This window comes from Tursiops truncatus, chromosome 6, assembly GCF_011762595.2.
Source record: "Tursiops truncatus isolate mTurTru1 chromosome 6, mTurTru1.mat.Y, whole genome shotgun sequence".
NCBI classification, from domain to species: Eukaryota; Metazoa; Chordata; class Mammalia; order Artiodactyla; family Delphinidae; genus Tursiops; species Tursiops truncatus.
In genome coordinates this window covers 64,781,609-64,794,019 of record NC_047039.1, presented here as the reverse complement: position 1 = coordinate 64,794,019, position 12,411 = coordinate 64,781,609, and the positions used below count along the sequence as shown (strand labels likewise).

Genomic DNA, 12,411 nt, shown 5'->3' with positions numbered 1-12,411 from the left:
AAAGGGCTCTATCTGCTGCCATTTTATGAGGTGATCAACCCAACCAGGTACCAGGATAAGAACTATTGGATCCATCTGGGTCAAGAAAGCAGGCCTGAGTGCCCTGAGATAAGGTGAGATTTTGGCATTCAACGGGAAATGATGCAAAAATGGACTTGCCACCTGCCGGCTATATGACTTTGGACAAGATCCTGAACCCTCTGTATTTCAGTTTTATTACCTAAAAGATAGAGGGTGAAAGAAAGTAACACAGCCAAGCTCCAGTTCAGCATCTGACACCCAATAAATCTTTGATATATTTCCCTTGCCTTCCTTGCTGGTGTCATTTCTTGATTCTTAATTATGAATTTCTAATTCATAGTAGTTGAATGCATTTGTTGTTTCACCAACCTGCAATGGTTTTCTAATTACAAATATATATACGACTTTTATATATATGACAAATATATGTATATATAGTATATGTATGACATTTAGAAAGTACTCATAAGCAAGAAGAAAGTAAAACTCATCTGTAAACCTAAAAGTGACCACAGTAAACATTTCAGTGTCTAACCTTTGTCTATGTGTCTTGGGATATCTCTCTCTCTCTCTCATTTACATATTTATATTTTTACAAAAGGGATTGTCGTGTAGTCTACATCTTTCACTTAACATATCTACCCCTTCCGTGGAGTCTATCTTTCTCTGTCACTGACTATTTTTCCACAACATGATTTTAGTGGCTGTATAGTCTTCCATTATTTAAATGTACCATGGTTTACTGACCAATATAAAAGTGTTCTTTTACCTAAGTTTTTATATGTGAAACTAAAAATGTTCTTATATGTGAAACTAAAACTATCTAATTTAATCCTATGGAATAAATTTAACTCAAAGTAGCTTGCCACCAATTAAATAGAAAATTAGTTGTAACACACCTACGTAAGTGCAATGTCTTCTTTCTTCTTTAACCACCAGAACTGCTCATTAAGAAACTGCTGAAGTCCATGGTGATTAGTGACAGGACCTCATGTCTGTATCCTCGTCTTGGCCCGGATCTTCCTATTTTCATTGCCCCATTTATGCCTCTGACTTGTACCGTCCACTGGTATGTCCCATGCCAGACTGCTAACTTACCCACGTTACTGAGCTCACAGCAGAGAGCTGTCCGTACAAGATCCTGCCTGGAATGCAGGATTTATACTACTTATATTTCTTACTATTGGTCCATCCAACTCCAGCACAAGTTCTATTTATTATCATAGAAACATAGGTCATTTGGGAACATTTAGTCACCTCCTTCAACTCTGTGCTGTCTTCAGATACTTCTGTCACCTGGGACTCTGCTCTACTCTCTTTTTGAATATATCCAGGGAAGAAGATGTATCTTCGGGGAGGGGGTGTCCTGGGCACATGTGTACACACATATGCTATTTGATAAACTATCTAAATGCTTAAGAACACTTTCCATCTGGAACCTTTATAAGTAGACAGTATACACACACACACACACACACACACACACACACACACACACACACACACATATATAAAATCCCAAAAGAAAAAACTGACTATCTTTGGCTCTTTTATAGATAGAATACATATATAGAGATTCATATACGTATTCCTCTCTATATGTGTGTGTGAATTTTTTCCCGGAAAAATCTCAGTCTCTCTTTATAGCTATGTGTTTTTTCCTGAGTAGTTGTCACAGTCAATTAAAATACATATATGTGGATCTTTAAATAAATTCCATCAGACCAATATCTGTCTGGTTGGGAAATAATTACTGTCCATTTGCTAAATGCCACCAACCCTTATACTATGTTCCAGTGAACTAAAGACCTCTGGCAATCATAGATTTACAACTCAGCAAGATTAAACAATTTACTGTTATTTATGACAGCAAAGCTAGGTCTTCTGTATTATATTCCACGTTAGCATCTGTCACTTTACATTTGGGAGATCCTGTCCAAAAAAAGATTATGCCTCCTAACCAAACATTCAGCAGGGCTGTAGGAACAGGCACCCTGACAAACATCCTGACAAAATGCTTTAAAGCATCGCTAGAGCTTGCAGCTGTGCATTTTCAGACTACGCAGCAGATGAGCGTGGAGTCTCTTAGCCTCTGCTTCGTCTGTTCCTCTCAGTAATCCCTCACATGGCCCAGTCCATTAGGCTTGAAAATCCGCATGAAATGAGCAGATTAAGATCTGGCCTCAGTTGGGGCAGTGGAGCAGGTATAGAAGGGTGGGTCTGCTCCTAACGTAGCCTGAGCCTCAGAAAGGTTTAAGATTGAAAAGCATGGCATTGGCTCAGCTGATTCATAATAGGAAATAATGCACAGACCACGCAAAAAGAAGTCCTTTATGTTGAGTTAAAGTCTACGCCAGAGCAGCTGCTGCCACCTCAAGTACCGTGACAGGGTGTGCACACATGTGTGTTTGTGTGTGCATGAGTGAGTGTGTGTGTGTGTGTGTGTGTGTGTGTGTGAGCGTTCATGCTGGGAGAGGGGAGAGTATCATGACTTCAGCAGTCGCCACCCAAGCCTTAGCCAGCAGCCTGCAGAAATGCCGAAAGTCTTACTAAAGCAACTGTGATCAGCACATCGACGGGCGCCTTCGATCAGTAAGGCTACTGAGAATAAAAAGCAAATATGCACATGTCCTTTTATTTTAATCAGAGAAAAATAGTTTGGTAATAGTGGTGCTATATGAATCAATAAAATAATTGACAATAATCCATTACCTCATTCAATCCTCCCCAAACCCCTGGAAGATGTGGGAGGCAAGTATTACGACAGTGCCTATTTTTATAAACGAGGAAACAAACCCCAGAAAACTAGGTGACTTCCCCACAGTCATACACGTTGCAAATGATAGTATAATGATTCAAATTCAGAGCTTCTCCTTTTTTTCTTAACTACTCTCTAGTGATGTGTTTAATTATGAAAGCAAGGCATGTATACGTGTGTAATTACTTAATAAAGAGAAGTATATGAGTAGAAAGGGAAAGGATTCCCCTCCCCCACCAAACACACCCACATACCCCAGATATATTCACTGTTAACTGTCTGGACTATGTTCCTCCAACCCTACTTTCTATGCCTAATTATATACACAAAAGTGGGATCATGCTACACATGACCCTCTACTAATTGCTTTGTTTCACTTTAACCAACTATCATCCACATCTTCCTCATGTCACATATAGATCCACCTCCTTCATTTATGGATATTAATGCATTCCTAGTGTGGTTGTGTTATAAATTATGTACCTGTTCTCTACTGCTGAACATATAAATTGTTTCCAAGTTTTTTTTTAATAAAGCTGTTTTGTTTTTTTAAGTTTTTTTTTGGGGGGGGGGGTGGCCCGAGCTGAGCAGCATGTGGGATCTTAGTTCCCCAGACCAGGGATCGAACCCACACCCCCTGCATTGGAAGCGTGAAGTCTTAACCACTGGACCACCACGGAAGTCCCTCCAAGTTTTTCTTTAGCAAAATGCTGCAGTGAGTATTCTTGTACATAAATGTTTCCACATTTGTATTAGAAAATTTATAGGATATATTCTTAGAGTAAAGGATTCTTAGACTATTGGACAAGTACTCTATTTAGATACATACTGCCAAATTGCCTGATCAAAAAGTTGCATCAATTTAACTTCCATCAACAGTGTACAAACATGACAATTTTCCAACACCTATGCCAGCTCTGAGTATTTTCCGTTTTTTTCAAATTAATGGATTGTTTTTATTTGTATTTCTTTGGTTACTAATGAGGTTGATCACCTTTTCATGCATTTGTGGTTGCTGTTGACAATATTTCTTTTAAACTGTTTGAATTTTCTTATTGATTTGGGAAAGCTTTTCATATATTGTAGATATTAACCATCTGCTGTAAAACTCTCCTCCTACTATTCTGTGAGGTCTTTTGTCAAGCAGGATAAACTCTGGTCCTATGATTTCAAATTCTTTTCTATTTTTTATTATAAATGTCTAAATATAAAACTACATATCCCTAGCTACCAAACCGGACTCTTATTAGAGGAAAACAATAGAAAGGCAGTAAGTATTCTATTTGTACAAAGCATCTATTAGTAGAGACTTGGAAAGGGAAAGAAAATTGTCTGTGACTTTATGCCAAGAAAAAGAATTTCTTTGGGGATTCAGTGTTCCTAAAAATTTTTTTTCTTCAAACAAATACAGGCATTACTCCAAAATTTGACGTCACTAACAATGCAGGAGATGAAAGGTATTGAAAGGCTCAGAAAATGTGGATTTTAACAAGTCTTGTGTATACCCCAGATATCCTCTTATTCATAAGTAATGCGAGTCAAGTCAGATGAAAGAACCAAAAACTTTCCCTTTGGCTATGCAAGTATAAACAGTAAAGGCATACTGGCCAAATCTTGAGTGTTTGCAATTAGCTGTCAAGGCTGTAGGCTAACAAAGGACATTGCAGCCCTAGCTTTTTACCTTCAATTTAAAAATCCCTAGGAAATTCAGACCTTTTTTTTTTTTCTGCTGCCTATTATTCCCAAATAATCCTATTACAGTGTCCATTCATGTCACTGTTGTCTAACAGAAGAGTGGCCGGAGCCCAAAAGATGAAGGGTAAGGTTGGTAAAGCCAATACCTCTCCTTAGATTCCCCCAAAATAGGTTCCAACTTCTATTCCTCAAGGCTGTACAGAAACCAGCAAACTTCCAGAGTTCACAAAGGGAACAGATGTTTTATAAAAAATTCTTAGGGCAGGTTTCAGACATAATGTTGCTGATGGGTATCTGTCTTTTCAATAAACATCATTATATTTTATCACAAGATTTAATAAAGCAGCTTAGTTAAAAATGCCATCTGGGTCTCTGGACACATTAAACAAAGCTTAAAATAACCCACCCCAGCAACTGGGAGGGCCCAGCTGTTCTCAAAACCTCTCCCACTCCTTTTACTTCCTCATAAAAAAGTGAATGAGGACTTGAGGCTAAAAGAGTCAAGAATGAACAGACCCAAACAAGGAGAAGGGTGGAACCAAGGGCTCCCTAAAATTTGCTATTTGCTCAGATAATAGATTTTCCATCTCCACAATTCAGGGGATGAGGATTTGGGAAGGGAAGCAAGATAAAGTTATGGGAGGCTCTTTAGGGTTTTCTATTATATTACAAACCAGCCCTTCCTAACATCTGGGCCATAGTAGCCCATTCCATTCACCTATTCTGTTGTGAACACCCATAGAAAATACAGAGCAATCACCACCCACTTCTTTTGCCTTCTAGAGATAGGACCTGGAGCTAGCCACGCCCAGATTTCCAGATCCATTCCAGGAAAGAAGCCTTAGTGTTACAGTACATGTTTCCCTCTCTTGCTTCCTTCTTCTTTCATCACTACTGGCCACCCACCACCATATCCCGCTCTGCTTCTCTTCCAAATATATGTTCCTTGTCTTTGGGACCAAACCAAAATTTGTTGCCCAGATAGTTCTCAAGGCAAGTGTATTCTCATTCTTTGGAAACAGACACGTCTTTATGACCTGTTGGAATCAAATACAACCTGTGCCAGCATCTATCCGGAGGGCACGCCCAAGCCCCTCACTGATCTAGCATTCCTCATATCATTTCACTTCATTTTCTACCTCTAAAAGATTTCACAAGCCATTGAGGAGCTCTTGAATCCTTTAAGCTGCACTGTATGCCAATATTATTATCATTAATGCTGATCATCATATGGCCAGTACAGTGCACGGCTAACTGGCAAATGGATTTTCTCTTGGCTAAAACTTGTTACAGAGCTCTAGGTTGTCCATACATGCAGTCAAATCATTATTATCTGAGATGTATTCAGCCGACCATAGTAATACTCCCTGGCATTTCTTAGTGCTGTGGATGTTACAAAATGCTTTCATATGCAGTGCTTCATTTGATTCTCAGGATAATTCAGAGATGCTATCATACCCAATTTATAGATGAGAAAACAAGTGGTTTCTTGGTATGTCAAGAGGCTAAAGCATTTGCACTGCGACTTGTATGTCAGAGCTAGGAAAATAAGGCAAGCCCTCCAGCTGCTGATACAGTGCTTTTTCTACCATACCTCATTGCCTCCTGGGCTAAAGTCAAAAGAGAGTGTGGTTATTGTATGAAGAAATCTGGTTTGGGTTTGCCAATTATGTATTTGTAGTATTTGTCGACCTCCCTTTATTTAACCGATAGCTGCTTTTGATTGTAACAGTCTGGCTCCATTAAACACACACACACACACACAGACACACACACACACATTTTAAATGTTAAATTATAGAACTGTGCTGTCCAGTATGGTACCTACTAAGCACTTGTGGCTATCTAAGTTTCAATCTTAATTAATTAAAATTAAATAAAATGTAAAATTCAGTTCTTCAGCAGCATCAGCTGCATTTCAAGTATTCAACAGTCAAGTGTCCTAGTTGGCTAGGACAGTAGAGATTACAGAACATTCCCATCATCACCATAAGTTCTGTTAGACAGTGCCAATATACAATGTCATCTCAGAAAAAGAAGACTTAGAAAAAGTCAGAAACATCTTCAGGCAGATACAGTTCTGTCACCTGTCCCATATTAAAGGTAGTTTAGGACTAAAAAAGAAGATTTTTACAAAGAGGAGGAAGAAAGACAGATGCCCTTAGCTGCAAATGGATCTACCCAGAGAAGGGCAAAGGCATTCCTGTAGCCATTATGATGCATTTGGCTTTTCAGTTCTTTAAGACATTAGAATAAATTGATACACAGAGGATCTAAACCCCTGAGGAGGATCTAAAGCAGATGGAAATAGAAATAGGATAAAAAAATCAATTAGTTTCAAACTAAGTCTGATCTCAATTCATTTAAATGACACTATTTACTTCATATACTTAGTTTTTTGTTGTTTGTCTGTTGCTCTATATAGCATGACATAGTTTGTAACTTCAAAAGGGGATTAAAATACTTCTGGGGTTTTTTAGATAAATTCACATAGCCCCGTAAAAACTACTAAAAAAAAAAAGGTAGTTTCTTTTCATTCTTCAATAATCTATTCAAATTGATTATATAAAAATCCAGGAGTCCATAGTGATATTCGAAAAAGTGAAAAGCAAAACAAAACAAAATTCATGTGTCATCAATGGAGGTGGCTATTTCACCAAATTCTTACTCTGAAAATTGGTAATTAAAAAAGAGAGAGAAATAACACATAATTCTGTCTTTCCAGAAGGAACTATATTACAGAATAATCAAATAGCCTAGTAGTGAGGAAAATACCCAGTTTATAGAAAAATGCCAACTAAAACATGAAGATGGAATTAGAGAATTTGAAAATCATCATTTTGAAACCCCTAATGAAATAATCAACTCAAGCCAGTATCATTAATGGATGCTAAAACAATTGGGTAAAAATTGATAAGGAACTGAATATTCACATGGTACAAAGTGCACCCCACAGCCTACTGCTAGTCCCAAAGGGAAAAATAATGGACCATACCACCATAGCTCTATAATTATCTCAGCATCACGGATGATGGAACAACCAGAGACTATGTTTCCTTGTATTATGCAACTGAATACACACCATCACCTATGAAATAATCTTATAAAAAAATACCGAACCTGACTCTAATTAAGCCTTTAGACTGATTTCTAGTTCACACACACACACAGGGAATAGAGTGAAAAGTTAAATGACACCATAAAGAAGTAATCAGAAAATTCCAGAAAGGAGGTGGAGGAGACATTCTATAGAAAAACCAACCGACCTAGTCTCGTCAACAAGTCAATTTCGTTAACAAAATAAAAATAAAAAGGGAGGTACTTTCTAGGTTAAAAGAGACTTGAGACAAATGTAATGTGTGTTCCTTGATTAGAAGAAACAAGCCTGAACAAATTAGGTATAAAAGACATTTCAGAATAATTGAAGAAATCTGAATGTGGACTGGGTCATAAATAATGTAAAGAAATAATTTTTTATTTTGTTTGGGATGTTAATGATACTGTCACTATCAAGGAAAATGTTCTTCTTTTTTAGAGATCCGTACTGAAAAACTTAGGGTAAAATGTCATGTTCTTTAATATATTTTAATATACTTTAGACCCTCGAAAAGATGAATCAAACATAGAAAAATGTCAACAATCTAGGACAAGGGCATATGGATGTCGTTAATCTATTCTCTACACTTTCCTGAAAGCTTGAAAGTTTCATAACTTTATGAGAAAGTTTTTTAAAATCTCCAATTGTACAGGTATTTGTGTAGGAATCTATTTCAAACTTTATGAGATATTAAAATATTAATAGTGTAGTTTATTGTTTTAGAAATTCCAAACTTCTGTTTTCCTCCAGCAATTTCATAACCGAAGAGCAACAACCATTTTTTATAGAAAAACGGCTTTGTAAAATTAACTTTTTCAATCAAAACCAAGGTTTTTCAGAGAGAGAGAATGCAGCCCACCTGGTCATATTCAAGTCAGTTCAAAGAGAATAAATTCTATCTTCTACTATTTTCTTTTTTTTTTTTTTTTTTTACTATGAATATCCAATGGGAAATCAAAAAAAGGCCAAAGCATTTGGAATTGAAGTTCCCCATTCCTGAGTATACTCAGCAGGCCAAGTCAGGAGGCAAGTGCATCCCCATCAATTTGCAATCATGCAAGACCAATTTTGCTTACTGTGGTTCCTTTTAAACTGCCTCTCGCCTGAAGTCAGCCTTCTGATTATTCACTTTGCTTTAGCAAAAGCTCCCACGAAGCTGAACAAAATGAGGAAAAGACTGGTGAAAGCTGGCTGTTTGAAATTGTTACAGGAGTCAACCACCCCTTTCCCCCATGCCCGTCCATCTTAGAATTAATACTTTCAGATTATTTAAAAGACGGTGGGGGCTTCCCTGGTGGTGCAGTGGTTGAGAGTCCGCCTGCTGATGCAGGGGACACGGGTTCATGCCCCGGTCCGGGAAGATCCCACATGCCGCGGAGCGGCTGGGCCCGTGAGCCATGGCCGCTGAGCCTGCGCGTCCGGAGCCTGTGCTCCGCAGCGGGAGAGGCCACATCAGTGAGAGGCCCGCGTACAGAAAAAAATAATAATAATAAATAAATAAAAATAAAAGACGGTGCTTCTGTGTGGACTTTAGTTTGTCATTCTGTCCTTCATAACAACTGGTAGATTAAATTTGACTCTATTTTAGGTATATATTAACGTATGCTAACTATCTCCTAAAATAAACTCCACTCTTAAAGTCAATAAAATGTGTTTACAGAGAAGACCCATTGAAGTTAAGAGACTGAAGAGTCCTTAGGGTAAAGTGTGCCAAGAAATAATAAAGCATAATAATAACACGTCCATGCAAATCAACAGCTGTAACTCCAAAACTTTCCTGACCCGCAATAAATATTGGACAGGCCATGTTTTTCTCACTCCTTGGAAAACCTGGCCCAGGAAGGAGTATGAAAGCTGCCACAGCTCTCCCAAGGCTCATTATTCTCCATCATTCCATGGGAACGGCTTTGTCAGACAAGAGTAAAAGACCATTTGTTAACCTCTCTCCAAATCCCTGACTCAGGCCAACTTTCATCAATCCCAAGTGAGGAGCCAGAGAGAAATACAAGTCTTATAATCTCCAGCAGCATCATCTGCTGGGGCTGGAGATCACAGTCCCACCACCCAGCTCACCCTCACCCCAGCCAGGCCCTGTTTCACCCAACTGCTTTTTGGTTAGTAAAAAAAAAAAAAATCCTCTTTCCCTATTCCAGAAACACTGAAAAGGGGGAGTTAGAGTAGACAAACGTGAAGCATGGACAACCTCAAAGTTGTCTTTCTAAGCAAGAAATGAGAAAATTAAAAAGGATAGGGTTGGAAAGGAGGGAAGGAGGGAATTCAAAAGCCAGATCATTGTTTAGTTTCTCTTTTTTAAATGTTCACACTCACTTATACATCTGCACAGGTTTCACTTAAAGGGAAGTTCTATGTGTGTGGATCTGACTGCATTAACAAGGCTTAAGTTCCTCTTTTAGACAATGTTTCCCACAGAGAATTCAGGGACCCTTGAAGTCAGTATCCCTCTTGGACGCTGCTGGCTTTGGAAAGGAGGAAATCAGGGTATGGGGATATGTCAAAAGATGCGTCTAGTTGTAGGATGGGGAGAAAGGAAGGAGAAAGAGAAAAACTCAAGGTCTGAGAATTCAGATTGCAAAAGAAGACTACTTAAGTGGTGCGAGAAGGGAGAGGAAAGGAGGATGAAAACTGCAGGGGAGAAGAGGCATGAAATGTTGTAAACTGCCAAAGGGCATCTTGGAGAGAAGTTGGGAATTGCTTCAAGAAAAGCATTGCAAATCTCATTTCTGACCATTTAGAGATTTGCCTCCCCGGAACCGAGAGCCCAGTCTGTATAGGTTCACACTGATTCCCGTCCCATCCTTTCCCTAATCAAATCAATTATGAAATATAACTCCATGAACCAATGATATTAAAAACCTTCAGGGTCCACGCTTGCTAAATATGTCAGTAACCAACACTGGTGTGTGTGTGTGTGTGCGTGTGTGTGTGTGTGTGTGTGTGTGTGTGTGTGTGTGTCTTCGGAGCCAACACTACGGTTAAATTTGGCAGAGCCAAGATGTGGAGTAGAAGAAGACTGCAAATAGGATACAGAAGTGGGGTGGGGAGGGGGACAACTATCAATATATTGGTAGCGGGAGGGTAGTGAAAACGGTCAGAGCAAATATTTTTAAAGGGTTGGGGAAGAGAAAGTCGAGAACAGCGAGCAGGTGCAGGACATGGTCAGAGTCCAGAGAGAGTTCAGGGCGATGTGGCTGGTCGGTCGGGATGCCCGGCTGGGCTCAAAGAAGGGCGAGCAACCCTTAAGGCCTTTCGGAGCGGCGGGCGCGACACAGCCCGGGCGTCCCGGGTGCGCCGGGGAGGCTGCGGGGAGCTGCGGTGGCGGGACGCGGACGGAGGGGACCTGGGGGAGCGGCCGAGCCCGGGAACAGGGTGGGGGTCTAGGCTGGGCCTGGGGCAGGCCGGCGGAGAAGGCAGGGTGAGGAGGGGGACTGAGGACGCGAGGGGCGGCATGTCACTCACCCCGTTGGCCGCGGCCATCTGCACCACGATCTCCGTGGCCGTCCTGCTGAAGTACCTGCCGTCGCTGCCCACCACCATGGTGCAGCCCTGGCGGTCGCGCAGGTCGATGGACGACAGCACGCTCTGGATGAAGTTGGGCAGGTAATTGCGCTGACCCTCGAAGAGCCCGGTGGGCCGTCGCAGCCCCCCGCCGCCGGCCGGCCGCTGGTCCTCGTAGGGCGCCGTCGGCACCGTCAGCACCGGGATGGGGCTCCCCTCCATGGCGCCTCCTGGCCGGTCCTGCCGCGGCTCCGGGAGCCGGAGGGAATCTGCAGCCCGACGGGGCCCCCACCAGCTTGGCGGCGCGCCCGGGCTCCGCCTCGCGCCGCGGCCCCCTCTGCGGCCGGCCCGCGCCCCGCGCCCTCCTGCCGCGCCGACCGCTCCTCCCTCTGCGCGCGGCCCCTAGCTGCCCCCGCAGAGTTTGGCCTCTACCTTCCAAGAAAAGTTCGCACCCGCCCAACTTCCTCTCCGGCCGGAGCGCCCGACGTGCCCGCAGCTTCTTCTCCCAGCTGGACTCACTTTCGGGGTGTCCCAAAAGCCCCTTCCCAGTGCCAACTACCCCGATCCCGGGGACGCCTCCTCGCGCGCCTAGCCCGAGCCTTCCCCGGTGATCGCGTCTCCCCCGGCACACCCTCCGCTAGAAAACAGCCGGGGAAGGGGTGGTGAGAACTTGACCAGGATTGGGGGTCCTCTCCCCGTACCCGCGGCCCCTCTCCCCTCCAACCCGCAGCCCTGCCTCCCGGCCTCCCAGGGAGTAAGCGGTTTACAAGCACCAGTTTCTCTTTTGAACAAGGACAGGGGTGGAGTTGGGAGGGGGCTGAAACCTTTTGCCATCAGAGAACAGCCCCAGCCAAAAATAACCCTGGAAGAGCGAGCTGAGAATTGTTATCTTCTGCCAGCGCTGAAATTGGAGGCTGGGCGCTGCGAGTGTGTCTGCGTGTGTACACACACCCCACCACTACCATTTGTTGCAGGGAATCACATACTGTCAGGCCCTTCAATCCAGCAGGATCCACCCAGCCATCCACACTTTTCCCCAGGCTCTCTGAAGGCAGCACACTTCTCAGGAAGAAAACTTTTTTTTTTTTTGCTTGTTTGTTGTGGTGGTCACAACAGCAGAAACACAGATGCGTGGACGCGTATTTCCTTATTCTTCTTGCCCTTTCACCCTCCCTGGCCCAGCTCCTGCTTAGAAACAGGCTGTCCCACACTGTATGTGTCCACACTGCGGAGCTCTTACCAGGATTCATCGCTTTCACTAGGAGGAGGGTAAAGCCCTTTGTAAGGTCCTACCAGGAATGAATGAACAAACCCAAATTAAACA

At 42.2% G+C, this 12,411-nt stretch overlaps 1 protein-coding gene across 3 annotated transcripts in view; it reads right to left on the bottom strand.

Moving 5' to 3' along the window:
• Nucleotides 1-12,023, bottom strand: part of PGM5 (phosphoglucomutase 5) — a 192,064-nt gene extending 180,041 nt beyond the window's left edge. Inside the window, exon 1 of one of the 3 annotated variants that reach the window (XM_073806184.1) lies at nucleotides 11,049-12,023. In XM_073806184.1, the coding sequence (XP_073662285.1) occupies nucleotides 11,049-11,309 (261 nt within the window). In that variant the 5' untranslated portion in view covers nucleotides 11,310-12,023. The remainder of the gene's footprint in view (nucleotides 1-11,048) is intronic. The other 2 variants (XM_073806185.1, XM_033858146.2) reach the window with 2 other exon arrangements.
• Between the last annotated feature and the right edge of the window lie 388 nt (nucleotides 12,024-12,411).